The 15,476-nt window shown below is 40.6% G+C and overlaps 1 protein-coding gene across 1 annotated transcript; it reads left to right on the forward strand.

Annotated features, from left to right (window-relative positions):
- The first annotated feature begins 348 nt into the window (after positions 1-348).
- Positions 349-4,049, forward strand: LOC144516221 (neurogenic differentiation factor 4-like). The gene is made up of 2 exons (XM_078247428.1): positions 349-444; positions 2,245-4,049. The coding sequence occupies exon 2, from the start codon at positions 2,251-2,253 to the stop codon at positions 3,256-3,258; it is 1,008 nt and encodes a 335-aa protein (XP_078103554.1). The 5' UTR covers positions 349-444; positions 2,245-2,250; the 3' UTR covers positions 3,259-4,049.
- The last annotated feature ends 11,427 nt before the right edge of the window (positions 4,050-15,476 follow it).

Genomic DNA, 15,476 nt, shown 5'->3' on the forward strand with positions numbered 1-15,476 from the left:
AGCGCGTCGCTCCTCCGTTCAATGCAAACGACTGCGGATTTGGCGGCCGCCCTCGTAAAGCAACAAAGGCCTGGGCCTCTCCTGCTGTCTGGAAAGTTTCAGTGAGCTTATGCACATCTCCCTGACCCTCCCTCCACACACACACACACACACACACACACACACACACACACACACACACACACACACACGCGCGCGCGAGTCGACGAGCGGAGCTCCAGGGGGCTCGAGCCACGGGCCGGCCACGCGCGAGCTCAAGCGCGTCAACAGGAATTGGATGGGAGGAGCTTTAACGTGGAGGTTAAAACCCAGAGCCCCCGCAGAGTGACCCACACTGAGACACTTCACCACTGTTAGACAGTGGACAGAAAGGCCAAACTGTGAAGACAAATAGCCTACCATCTACCAAACTTCCTGAGGAGGTCCCGGGACACATCAGCACTGGTATGTTTTATGAATTTGTCTATTTAAGCAATGTATATGTAGCCTGGAAGAATTTGTAGGACTCGTTTAGTGTGTAGGCTATTCGCAAGGGTTTCCAACTAAAACACAAAAGTCAACGAGCAATCAATAGCCTACGTCTAATGGAAAAAATATGTAGCATAGGCTATTAAAGGCTTATTATTATATAGCCTATTCAGTCGACATTTAGCAAATAGCAGCTCAAACACGCAATTTGTGGCGAGGCATTAATATTTCTGCGTTTGGAAATGTCTGATTTCAATTCAATCTGAGTCGCCTGTCACTGATCTGGGACGTCGATCTTTCATTTAATCCCATGGTTGTCTCTTCATCCGCGGAGAAAATCCTGCGATGCCCCAGATTGAAGTCCTGTCAGTGACTTTATCTCGCCGGGGCATTACCAGTTGACAGGTTGAATGGGATTACCCTGAGAGAGGGGGAGAAAAGGAATAAAAATAGATAATGCATTTATACAAATTCTAATAGCCATCACTTACCACGAAGTTATTGTTGAGGTTATCTCTTCACTGTGTCGGTCAATCAGTCAGCACACCTGTGGCGGAGGAGTGCGAGAGGAGTGAACTGTTCGGTGCTAAAACATTTTGAGGACTGCTGACAGTCAGGGTTTACAAAATAGTTGTTTAGCTACTATTGGTTATCATTGGTGAATTAAAACGTATAGGCCTACTCACTGGCTCCAGGTTACATCCTTTACAGGACTGTAGCCTTTTGAAATACCAAAGTCCCCCCTGATGCATCCGTTAAACTCCTTAGAGAAATGTGATCAGTCACCAAAAAGAAGAATTCTTAAAGTTCCTATTATTTAGATTCGTAATAAACTTTTATTCCGTTAACTGTTAAATTATATTTCCTGTAAATCTTAATATGACATGAAGGCCTAGACATACATACTGCTATATGTTTCATTGCCCTCAAAGTAATCCCATTGAAGCAGTCTTAAAATACTAAAATATATAATGCCTACAAAATACCTACTATGTGTAAGGTTTTCACTGTAATATGTGAATGTCCTGTTTGTTGCTAAAACAAAGATGTCAGAAAGACAAATCCCCAGAAAGAAATAACTAGGACTTGACCTCAGTAGCCTCACAGCTGAAGCTACAGTCCTGATCCTTTGCCTTGTAATAATTCATTATCACTAACACGCGTGGGAAGAGAAACTACATGTATTCAGTAAACTCATTTATGCACAGCTACCTGAATATTACCAATCCTTTAGCCTGGTGTAAACCTGAAATTGTGATAGTTGGCTACCTAATCAAAGTATCATTACATACTGGCTAGAGCATGACACTATGAAGAGTCTGCAGGTTTTTGAGTCTGAACAAAGGCTGTCAGGGATTCTTCAGAGGTGGAAAAAGTATTCAGATCCTTTATTTAAGTAAAAGCATGGATGCAATATTTATGTATGATTACTTGGTTGTAGCTGGTTGAGTTTAACACACTGTATAACAATACAAATTTTATAAACTTCTAATTTTGTATGTAAAATCTAAATATACAAAGTAACAAGTAGGAGAGTAAAATAACAATATATTCCTCTGTTAAGTAGTGGAGTAGCATAAAATAGAAATACTTAGCCTAAGCAAAAGTACAAATACCTCAAAGTTGTACTTGAGTGCAGTTATTAGTTTTACTTAGCATTATTTGCAGTAAATAGTTACTTTTGAACACTGCCATTCTTCTGCTGTGGTTGCACGTGTAGTAATGATTGAAACAATTTTTAGCACGTGTTTGACAAAGATGTTTTTTTGTTCCTAGAGTACCATGATGATTAAGCCATATGTGAGACAAGGCGAGGGAGAGGAGGTCGTCAGCCCTCTGCAGTGGATGGACGGAGACATGAGCTCACCTGATGGAGATGCATCAGTCTCATCACACCACTACAGAACAGGTGGAGTAAACCAACAGGACAGGGAGATGGGGAGTGAGGATGCACAGGAAGACGAGGAGGAGGATGAGGAGGAGGAGGAAGGACAAGAGGATGAAAACGAGTCCAAACGGCGAGGGCCCAAGAAAAAGCGTATGACGAAGGCCCGGCAAGAGCGATTCCGTGTGAGGCGTGTAAAGGCTAATGCCAGGGAGCGTTCACGTATGCACGGTCTAAATGATGCACTGGAAAACCTGCGCACCATCATGCCATGTCACTCCAAAACACAGAAACTGTCCAAGATCGAGACATTACGGCTGGCCCGCAACTACATCTGCGCTCTGTCTGAGGCCCTGGAGGGGGGCCTTTCCACAGAGAGCAGGGCCTTCATGGAGACACTGTGTAAAGGCCTCTCACAGCCCACCAGCAACCTGGTGGCTGGCTGCTTGCAGCTTGGACCAGTTTCTGGGGTTGGGATGACGCCTGAGGACAGACACAGAGTGCAGGCAGCACCTGCTCCTCTCAGTGGCGTGGTGAGCTATTCCTCTCCGGGCCTGCCAAGTCCGCCCTATGGCACTTTTGACTCTGCTCACCTGCTTCACCTGAGGGCGATGAAAGGAGGAGTGTACGAGAATCACTTGCCAAATGAGTATAATGGCGGCGGTGTGGGCACCCCTCCATACGACGGCCCCCCTACACCACCTCTGAGCATCAGCAGTAACCTGGTGCCCAAACAGGAGCCTTCACCCCACTACCGACCCCCACACTACTACTCCCCCTCCCCTGTGGACCAGGGCCTGTATCAGACTCAGACCAGCTATGACGTACACTTAGAAGGGCCATACGACTCCTACCATCAACAGCACGTGCCCCCCCGACAGATAACCTCCGTCTACAGAGACTAAGATGGATCAGGAGGATCAATTCTGATTCAGCTATCAATAAACTTGACTGATCATCTTTGCTCTTTAATCCTTCATGAACACTGACTGACACTGACTGAAGGACCGGTATCTCTCAGAAGACAGTCTGCTCGTAGAGAAACTGTAGAATAAAAATGGTTTGTTTACATGTGTGGTGCACTGCTGAACATTGTTAAAATTAGAAAATACTTGACTTAAACCAAAATATTTTCTTAAAACACTGATTACCAAATAAGACCTTGGGGGGGGGGGGTCCTAACAGGAAATGTTGCTTTGGCCATTTTGAACAGATGTCCTGTTACTGTGATATAATCACTTCTAATTTAGCTTTGGTAACATCAGATGTTCTACATAAATTTAAAGTATTTTTATTTATTCTCTAATTTAATACAGTGTTTATTGACTTTGTTCTGATGCGGCAGGTGTGTATCTGGTTTTCCTTTTGTACATATTTGTGAAGGCTTCTTTTTATTTGCTAATTAGACTGATAGTTCAACTCTTATATTACTTTTGTGTCCTTTTCTTTTGTTGTTTATTACTGTATTTCATGTTTTGCACTCAAAACATATTCCAGAGGTAGATTTCATAGCGCTATGTAGCTGATCTTTGCAACCTGTTGTCTACAGAAGGTACAGAAAATGTTTTTCATTAAACATGGATCAAGGTGAAGAACCAAAAACGTCATCCTCAGGTTAATATTATCAAAATGTAATGTAATGTATGTAATTTCCAACAAACTTGCATTGGATACCATGTCATTTTTCTTTTTCTTTTTTCACTTCTGTTGTCTTTTGGAAAATTTGATGTCATTAAAATATAAAAAAAATCAATCAGCCAGTGGATTTTGTGTTTTTTGTGCAGACAGACAGCCGGATAGATAGATAGATAGATAGATAGATAGATAGATAGATAGATAGATAGATATTCTTCCATTGTTTGTCTCATGACACTATTAATTCAGCATCACCATCAGCAGAGCGAGGGATTCTGTTTAGCTGTGACTTTATTTCTCATTTTTCTCCCCACATCTCGGTGGTTTAGCTTCACTAATCCTTTGGACGTCTTTTAATGAAAGGCGGGATGTGTGAGGCAGGATTGTAAGATAAAGATGTATGATTAACATGGCTGCCTGGCCATGCAGAGTTTCTTCTTCACTGACACTGGGACAGCATAATCCTGTCCTGACATTCACTCAGGCCACAATTTAACACTCACATATGTAATAAACATGTCTGTATATGTATAACGTTGACCTTTCATATATACTGTACGTACATTCAGGAACACACACATTTGTAATATCTATATCAGGATTTACAGGGTTGCCTGACTTTGATTTTTTTTTAAAGGAGAAGCAGGAGTGAATGTGATGATTGAAAAGTAATGGAGAAACATTAAATTAAAACAGGTGGAAGAGCACAAAAGAGCAACTGACTGAGTAGAAAAATATTGGCCTGAAATGTACTGTCAAAGTGAAGAAGACAATGGAAAAAAAAATAACAAAGATCTGATCAAAGAGCAGCCACTTCTGTTGATTCATGGTGCAGGCTGGTCAGTGTGAGGGCCACCCACTGAGAGGTCAGCTAAAGGGGGTCACAAGGGCAAAGTGGGTCATGGCTCACTGGTGGGAATGGTCTGAAAGAGTCATGGTCGCCAGTTGAATCATCTTTATGCTGGTCTACTCATCTTCCTCTTTGTTTCTGCACAATGTTCACCGCTTTCCATTTAGAACAGTGAGTGTTTGGTAAGTATGATGTTGGTGGTTATATTATGCATGAAATGCTTATAATCCTGATAAACACGCTGATGAACATCCCATGCTTGACCTGCGCTGGGAGAAATATATCACTTTGTTTTCACAAGGATTAGTATAAGCCTGTGTGTGTGTGTGTGTGTGTGTGTGTGTGTGTGTGTGTGTGTGTGTGTGTGTGTGTGTGTGTGTGTGTGTGTGTGTGTGTGTGTGTGTGTAGGGTCAGTGAGATGTGCATAAGCTCACTGAAACTCTCCAGTGTTTGTAGTGCATTTGCACTACTATCCAGGGAAACCAGGGACTAACTTTGAAGGGGCAGGATGAATAACAAAACATCTCTCTGCTCTCAGAAGGGACAGACTATCCTCAGACAGGACATCTGACACTGGATATGTGGGATATTCCTTATTTATCCAAATGATAGATGATAGACTGTCGATAGACCAATGTCTTAGGGGAGAAAAAGATTTGTCATTTGAAAAGGCCGCTTTTTCACCCAAGTCCGACAAAGGGCTGAGTTCGGCCTTTGACCCCTCTGACTGTGATTCTAGATGACCTAAATGAGCCCATGACGGAAGCAGAGATGTCTCATGTGTTACTACTATCTCAGCCGGGACACTTCTGTAAAAGATATTTTTAATCTCAGCGAGGCACTTTCATGGTCAAAGGAACATTTTGGTAATGTCTTATTTTACGGGTCAGCAATTTTTTAAAAGTAGTTTACTGGTAATGTGGTACTAAATCATAAAATTATATAATAAATAATAATAAAATTCCAAATAATTTATTGCAAATGTAACCAAGTCTTTAAGTCAGTGCACAGGTCAGCTGAGTATACACAAATGTTAAATTTGTCAACAGCCATGCATCAAAAATAAAGTTTCCAATAATAAATTAGTATTTACTTGGGTTTAAATAGAGCAGTTCTGTCAAGGAAATTCATGTTTTTCATATAATCTTTAGTCGCTTAACTCTGGTAAGGTTATATATATATATATATATATATATATATATATATATATATATATATAAAGTGTATTTTGGATATAGTAGGTATGTTTATGCGTGTGCAGTGTATGCTTGTGAAACACACAGCACACATCCTGCGTGCATGGTTGTGTTATTTGGGATAAAACAGTATTAAGCAGCTGATCGGAGCTCAGTGTCTGAATGGTTGCATTAACTCACTAATCCTGAGGGGAGAGGGGCAGTCGGGGCAGGAGCTCATCATCTCTTCTGTGGCACAACAGCATGCAGCTATTGTGCACTACTAGTCCAAAACAAAGCATGATGGTGCTAAAGACTCACTCAGGCACCAATAAACGTCTTAATTTGATTTCAATTCAAGAAAAGTTCAGGAAAAAGTAGTATCCTGTTCTGTCTATGCCCATGAGGAGTGCTTTGGGCCTTTGGCTATCATGACATAACATTTGTTAGTACTGACACTTAAATGAGGAGAGTAGAATTGCACTGCCACCAAGTGTTGAACGTTGTATTGCTGAAATAAAATCACAAGTTGGATGAGAGATGAGTAGTTGGCCACTAGGTGTCCCCATTAGACAACTTGCTGTGACTGTGACATCTGACTGAGGCCTTCTGGTAATACTGTAGTGTAAAGACATGATCCTTCACTGCTTAGCCTTTCTGCACTTGATGAGTGATTGAAGATCAGTCATCTGATAGACACAATATGCTTGGAAAACCTAACAGCCTCTTCAGTGTTCACATTTTACAGTAATGTTGCACAAGGTAGAAACTGAATAAAACAGAAAACATTTGTTGAGATCTCATCTTTTCAACACAGCGTGCCAGCAGAGTGAGTAAGGAGTGGGAATAAAATTAACCTATTTACATGTAAACTGGTTGATGGAGTGTGTTTGGATCAGAATAATCAGGCTAATGAAGGTACCTGGGGACTTGGCTCTATCAGAAATCTGCATACTGTCCTCTATCCAGCGAGCGAACGTATCACACTCTGTAATTATTTACCATGAAAGGACATGAAAAAGGATTAATCAAGAAAATCTGAATGATTAAATCTTCAAAGGCAGCACTGAAGAGCAAAGGCTAATAGGAAAGAGGTAAGTGGTAGATGCTTTTATCCTTGAGGTTGGAAGAAAACAAAGAACAGAAACAGACAGTTCTCTCCAGGACTACTGGCACAGTGGGCTGAAAAGGAGCCAAAAAATATTACTCTTATTTGGGTTAAATGTTATTGCTTGAACAATTTCACTTTGATTTTGTGTGTTAATGCCTCAATAGATAATGATACAAATGGGTGGGTCTAGAATCAACTGAATGAACTCCCCACAATGTAAAAACTAAAACATCTGTACAGTGGGGCCACAGATTGCACCAACCAATTAAAAAAGGAGTCATATCACAAAAACCTAAGACATTAATTGACAAATAATGTCCCTATGAGAAAAACAATAGATCTCAATATCCATTTTCTGAAAAGAAAAATGCGGGCAATGCAGTGATTTAAAGTACTTGTACTTTGCTTCTACTTTATACTTCTACTTCCCTACATTTCAGAATGAAATGTTTTTACACTTTTCACTATTTATCTGACAACTATAGTTACTAGTTGATCTGCAGAATAATATTTTACATACAAAACATATGAACATGTTCTAAAGTATAATGGTTGTTAAAGACTAACCTGCCCAGCAGTATAAATATAGCAGTATATAGTAAGCAAAGCTGAACATTAATGGTGCTTACATGTTTACACATCAGTAATCATTTCCAAATACTACAGTACTTTACTTTTGGTACGTTTAAGTACATTTTGCTGATAATACTTTAATGATGATTAATCTGTATTCTCTTACTGAAATTTATTTGTTTCATATTCTTCTTTGACCTCCTTCTGAGGACAGAAATCCCCTGCCTCAATGTATGAGGTGTCGTAATACCTATGGACTATTAATTATCTGAGACAAATGAATACTTTAATTATCTGGGTGAATGAGTGGTTACGTCGGCCCAAACAGCTCCATGTGCCAATGGGAATGCAGACGTTCGTAAACATTAATGAGCCATTTATAGAGCAGAGGAAAAGGAACCCAATGTCCTGCTTTTCTCTGCCGGATGTAATGGTGAGCATTCTTGTAAAAATGTTATGGCAGAGAGATAGAGAGGGAGAGAGAGTGTTTTAGAGAGAGAAGATCGACCCTGAGGGGGAAAGGAATCAGTGTGTGTGTGTGTGTGTGTGTGTGTGTGTGTGTGTGTGTGTGTGTGTGTGTGTGTGTGTGTGTGTGCGTGCGTGCGTGTGTGTGTGTGTGTGTGTGCGTGTGTGTGTAACTGTATCCCCCTGGTGAAATGTGCTTACTACTCCAGTTTGCTGTCCTTCCCCACTGTCCCTTAACCTAACCCCTACATGGCATGTTGCCAGAAGGTGTTTGTGTGTGTGTGTGTGTGTGTGTGTGTGTGTGTGTGTGTGTGTGTGTGTGTGTGTGTGTCTCCATATTATGCAAATGAAATAAAAGTGAAGGTGTCTGCCTCAAATTAAACCAGAATATGAGTTTACATCTCTCGCAGAAGTGTCACAACCTGCCAAGCCTGACGGGGACAGGGCTATTACTACTTTTACTGCTAGCATTAAACACTTGTTTTTTTTTTTAACTAACCTATCTCATGTACACAGGAGCTCTTCACATACTGCCATTAAACTTTTAATATAGCTTTGATAGCCTGTGCTTAACCCCTCATTTATCTACCATAGTCTGTAGGGTGAGTTGTAAAATGCACGAGGCAGAGTATATCTTCTTCACAGGCCTTATAGCATATCAGAATTAGGCTGACATTTACTCGATATTGCGCCATGCGTCAGTCTCACCTCAGGCCTCGTCTCCTGCGTCTCCATCTAATACTTTTCTATCTCCAAGAAACTACACTTGCAAGCACATTTATGATATCCAATCTGAATTCGCACTTACTGGCAGCGGAGTGAAATCGACATGCTAGCACACAGGAGCCCAACAGTATCATGTTTGTAAATTTGTGTGACCATGTATATCTCAGAGCCATCCACATTTTTATTTCATCATCCCAGCTATTCCAGCACTTCACTTTGTGTGTTTCATGAGATGACAAATTGAACTGCGTAATGAGCAACTGAGAGGCTGAGAGTGTTTTGGACTTGCAGTGGATCAGATTGACTCTCACCACTCTCATCACCGTCATTTCCAACCTCAGCAGGATGCTATTTATAGTGAAAACACTATAATAAACCAACTATATACTACCTGCCCAGGAACCAAACCACAAACAAACAAAGTTAGCGACTAGCTGGTGAACACAGTTGAGCAGTTTGCAGCTAAAGCTGCAGATATTACCAGAAGAGACGCTAATGTTGCTCAGATGTGTAAAAACGGTTTGCTAACACGCTTGCCACAATAACTTTATAAGGTGATAACATTTAACTAACATTTCTGGATGATCAATTCTGAAACATATAATATGGATAAAATAAGCAGACAGAGATGTCCTGGTTAATCAAGCAAATTAAATATCTCACAAATCAGGGTATTTGTTACACTGATACAAAAATCAAACAAAAATCCTAAATGGGTTATCTGCCACAGTACAGTATAGCAAGTTGACAAATTTATATTCTAGTCTAGTCTCAGTCAGGGTGTATAGTTTGTCATAATATCATCTTGATAAAGGTTGGTGGACAGTGAGAACACCAAAGTCTGATGTTGTATTTTATAAATAAATCATAGTGTTGCCTATAGTGTCCAAACCTAGTGTCTAATGTGCTTTTGCATTGTTGAATTTCTAGAGCGCCTTAATAACTGAAGTTCTGTTACTTTAAGCCATCTTGCATCCCCCTGAAAATGGTTCCCCCTGCACTTTTTTATAAAACATCACCTTTTATCCACTTCACTTTGTGAACTTGCTGACACATTTGCAGAATCAAAACACCAAAAGACAAGTAATTTCATGTATTTGCAGTTAATTATTTCATCTGGCTATCAACTCACAAATGTGCATGTAATCAAAAAGGTGCATGAGATTTGTCTTCCCCTCAGATATACAGTAGTATTTGTGCCATGGTTTGGATAGTTGTGTGACACATTTTGTCTATTATTCATTAGAGCCATTTAACATAGGCTATCTGAGAAAGAAACCGCTTGGACAGAGCCATTTGTGCGGGAACCCATTTCCAAATATAACATATCCACCTGCAAACCATCTGTTCATCCGCCAATCACATTTCCCTTCTTTGCCATGTCAACATTTTCTTCCTCTCCTTTACGTCTCTCAAGTTTCAACAGCTTGCCACCCACCTCCTCCTCAACAACACAAAACTCCAATCCTTGTTTCGTCTGATCTGCCATCCATCGCTGGGTCCCCCTCCTCTCTGTCCTGCCCCTCCTTTTCCTTACACTCTCTCTCTCTGCTTGTATCTCCGTCCTTCCACAGTTGTTCTCACATATTAGGTTCCCCCGTCGTAAGAGGCAGAATTAGTCTCTGGAATATTGTGCACTTGTTCCTTCGCTCCCAGGAAAGAGGTGAAAAAAACACACAGAGAAACACAAAGAGGGATTAAAAGGAACCCTAAAAGAGAAAGAGACTGAGAGGAAGATGAAGAAACTGAACATCAAGCTGCCTGCTGTTTGATGCAGCCACACTGTGGGCATGTGTCTGCCTGTGCCGAGCATTTCCCTCTCCACTCACCAGCTGACTGGAGTAGGGTCTGCGCTCATGTCGCTCAGTGCTACTTTATTTATCGCTTCACAGTAACGTGAGCGTGAACTTTTATTTATTCCACTCAGAGAGGACCTCTGTCTGCATTACTTTATGCTGGCTGACACACTGACCTTTGGACTCTCTACTGGACAAAGGATTTGCATCACTTCAATCCTAGTGAAGAACAGAGGCGACCAATGTGGGGCTCAGGTAAGATCATCACCGAATACTGAGCAACGCAACACCACCCTCAAACTCTGCGCATTCCTCCTTTGATCACCTTAAAATGAACTGAGAGGTACATAAGCCAGAATCGCTCATTATTGCAATATTCAGAGCAGAAATAAAGAGCAGGATTACAGTCTTCCATGAGGCTTTGAAGGTCTCTCTCTTTGATGAAAGTTAGGGCAGTCTCTAACAAACGTCAGCACTCACTGTCAGACAAGAGTTTGCACTTAGACCTGGTCTGCCCCCTGACCTTTCACATACATTGTGGTATGATGCAGGGAAGGAATGATGGAAGAAGGGAGAGGGAAGAAGGGAAAATAAATAGAGTAATTTTAGTCTTAAATAAACAGGGCACTGTCTGTGCACGTCATGACATTCCTGACCAAAATGTTCCTTCATTAGCATCACAGCAGTATAGAAGAGTTTAGCAGATGCATGAGAAATAGTGAGCATAATGTGCAAGATACAGTTTTATAAGCTGGGGATTCAAACGATGGTCAGATCAGTCGTGTGCACATCCACGAAACCTGTGGGATAGATGCTGGAAATCAATGCAATACAAGGAATACATTTTTGTAGTTCTTAAGGGAGTTGTGATTCCAGTGTGGGGGTACTGCTTCTATTTCAAGATTCAAATGATTGTCCAGTGTGAGCTTAATTTGTCACAACAGAAAAAGGACACAACGTTGTGTTTATTGCATGTTGATTAGTTTACACATGGGAGTTGTTCACCACCATTGCCATCATTGCAGTCAGCTTCTCCTGGTTAGGATTCCATCAGTGTTCATTGTTCTGGAGGTTTTCACCGGGAGCCGAATTATCCACAGAGGTCTCCTCCTCTCCAAAGCAAATGGACCAGGTGATTAAAACTGAGAAAAAACTGAATAAAGCAGTTTCACGTTTAAAAATTTCTCAGGTGCTGAGGGGCTGCGAGCCAAGCTGCCGTTAACGTTTGCTCAGCTTGTTTCTCTGATAACTTAAGATCCAGACGTGATAGGCAGTGATGTAGTCTAATGTATTATAGTGTGTGTACTATATATGTATATTTGGGCCAAAATGGGACTTTGGGGAGGGGGGGCATATCATATTGGGGGGTCTGGGTGCCCTCCACCAGGGAAATTTTGAGCATCAGAGACTTAATTTCCTGCATTCTGATACATTTTTATGAACCAATTTACTGTGGAAATACCTTTATTTAGCCTATGCAAAGATAAAAAAAACACAGATAACAATTCTAAATATATCAAAAATATAATGGAAAGTATGTTGTGGGGTGTCATTGAACATTTTTAAGTGGATATATGGAAATCCTGGAGCTTTCTTAGTGGGTATACTGCGTATACCTGCGTATCATGTAGACTACACCACTGGTAATAGGGGAAAAAACGCTCTGGCTGGTTTGTATTTTTTTTAAATCCAATCAGAACCTCCCTGGGCGGCGCCAAGCCCTGAAGCAGCAACGGTGCTCTTGCAAAAAAGATAGCGGAGATAGCAAAGGGATGGATCAGGCGCCTGAGAGCCAGGCTTTATTCCAGCAATGTACTGTACATCCCTTGAGCCAGACTTTATGGACATAAAACAGAAGCAAATTAAAGGTGGATTGCGATTCTGGAGAAAGATTGTTGATATTTGAACTCAACACCCAAACAAATACACCGCTCCCTTCAGTGCTCCTTCAGAACGTTAGCATGTGCCAGATTTACCGTCCCTCTCGCTCCCACTGCCTTTCTCTTTATACACTCCTTTCCCCTGTCCTGTGCACGAGCCCCAAAGGAATAGTGTTGTGTGGCTCAGTCCGAGCCACTTTTTTTTGTTTCACATGAACAAGGGAATTGTTTTCAGCGTGCACACAGAACAGACAGCTAATGGACCCTGAGGAGATATTCGCTCAATTTGACAAAAAGGTTTTTTGGATAATAATTGCTGACTGCACCTTTAAGTAGAGTCAAAGAATTCAAACGTCAGGATTATTAGTACTTTTCTTAAAAGGATAACATTGTTGATTCACTCCCTGCAAACAGGACTTACGTGGAAACAATTTCAAGACAAATCAAAGAAAAAAATCTTAATTCAAGATCTACTTACAGTACTAGCTCTTCCGGGAGCTTTAAACCACTCTTATCGTCTTCTTCAGTAGATGGAGTTGACTCAAGTAATCATGTGACATGTGTACTGAACTCTATGGGGGTGATCTTAACTCGTCTCTGATGTAGTTGAAAGCTCCAGAAAAAGCTATAGTAATTGGACCTTGTGTTAAGATTTTTTTCCGAGATCAAAAATAAACTTTTACACTCAATTTTGAAAATGTCCAAAGCTGCAGTTTTGAATCAAGTTCAATTGTTTTACAACTTGTATGTTTGAGGATTTTCTGCTTTTTGTATATATGTATAACAGATTACCCGCAAGAAAAGTGTTGTTAATGTTGTTAGTTGAAACACAGCTTTATATTTTTTATTCAGTTAAGTGTAAAACAACTGATATTAATAAATGTTAAGGGAAAATAAAATTAGTTATAAAAAATTAAAATAAAAAAAAACCATGACCAATTGACCCCATTCCCCAACAAAGCACAACGTATGTACATGTGCCAGTGAACTACTTACCTCTTACAGTAAGTGTACAGAGACATGTTTAGTCTAGTGTGTGTGTGTGTGTATGTGTGTCTCCATTCTAGCAACACCTATTTTAACCTCTGAGGTGCCGTAAACAGCCGCTCTCTGCGCCTCCACTGCACTCACTCTGCCAGGAGAGGATAAATACACTCTGTTTGTCTATTTACATCCAATAGATTTACAAACGAACACAGCTGGCATCTTTTTAGGTTTGTATGTTTGGACCTGAGTTAAAATCCAGACTCTCTGACCACAAAGTACAAACAGCAGAACCAGTAAAAAGGCACAACGTTAAATTATACTATTGTTATCAGTCACCAGGGTTTGTCAAGAAGTACTTCACACAATTTGATTGTGTAATGCATTATTACATTTTACTTGTGCATAAAAAATGTTAGTTATGCAAGAAACATTTTCGGAATTTGCTTTCATTTCTTCAACTTTGTCTGTTTGGCCACTTTAACCTGTAAGTGGCTGATTTAAACCAATTCAGGCCGTTTAATCGGTGTTACACATGAAACGAAGACTTTATTAAATGCTGGCAAGCCTTCTCAGGACTCACCACTAATCATGGCTAAAGTTAGAGTTCAACAAGCCTGTCAACACATTTATGGCCTCCAGGGGAATGATAGGATAGTTGAGGTCACACGCACATACTGTACACACACTGGCTGCACTGCACACTACTTACAACAGTAATACAAACTTGAATCATTATAGCTTTAGTTATATTAAATATATATTTAAGTAAAGGAAAACATGACATTTCACTCAATACCACAAATGTCAACCTAAGTTTGGCACTATACAAAAAGGAACCATTCTAGTTAACATGATCCATCATCTGGGAAACATGTATATCTGTAAAACACTTTTATAGCAATTCCTCCAATAGTTGATATTTTAGTCTGGACCAATGTAGTCGATCAACTGACTGACATTCCTAAATGAATCAATTAAAATAATACACAAACAAAATATAGTTGAAACATATAGGCCTCACTGCACCTATACACTTAAACAACTACATGTTGGCTGCCCATTAGTGGTGGACGGATCGATCCAAATATCGATAATATCGTTACCAACGTTGGTATTGATATTGATCAATATCAGTGTAATGAGATCGATACTTTAGTTTCAGTTTCTCTCCACTATGCACTGCTGCAGTTTCATCAAAGAAGCGACCTGGCTGTCTGTGTCTGTGTATGTGCTGCTGCGTTAAGTGCCGCTGCTTCTGTCACAGTGAGGAGCAGGCACACTTTGCTCCTCCTCCCCCCCCCCCTTGTGATTTGATGTTGTACCGTCATGTGACTCAGTGGCGCCAGTCATACAAGCAAGCAAGCAGACAGGACCATGGATGTATTAAGAGAAGGGGCAGGACCGGCAGTGGCGGCCAGCACCACACACACACAAGCAGCACAGAGACGGCAGAAGAATGGCAGAGAGGAAGAGGAGCGCTGTGTGGCTATATTTTCAGGCCGAAAATTAAACAACAGCAAGCTGTATAATTTGTAAAAAGGCTGTAAGATACAGTGGTAACACAACAAATTTATACAAGCATATGAAAATTCTGTCCTGGGTTTTAATCCAAATGTAAAATCACAAAAACACTTAGGCTAAAGGTCATTAAAATGCATCCACCTTTATTATTAAAAAGTATCAGTATCGTATCGGTATCAGCGATACTGGCCCTGTATTTGGTATCAGATCGATACCAAATATTGCAGTATCGCACACCACGACTGCCCATTGAACAAGGCTGAGAAAAAACTTTGGTTACACTTTACTTGACGGTATCTACATAAGAGTGGCATGACACTGTCATGAACATGTCATAAACATTATAAACAAGTTATAACATGACATAACGCTTCTGTGATTGTCATTTGGTTTTTGTCATGACA

This window comes from Sander vitreus, chromosome 4 (assembly GCF_031162955.1).
Source record: "Sander vitreus isolate 19-12246 chromosome 4, sanVit1, whole genome shotgun sequence".
In the NCBI taxonomy this organism is placed as follows: domain Eukaryota; kingdom Metazoa; phylum Chordata; class Actinopteri; order Perciformes; family Percidae; genus Sander; species Sander vitreus.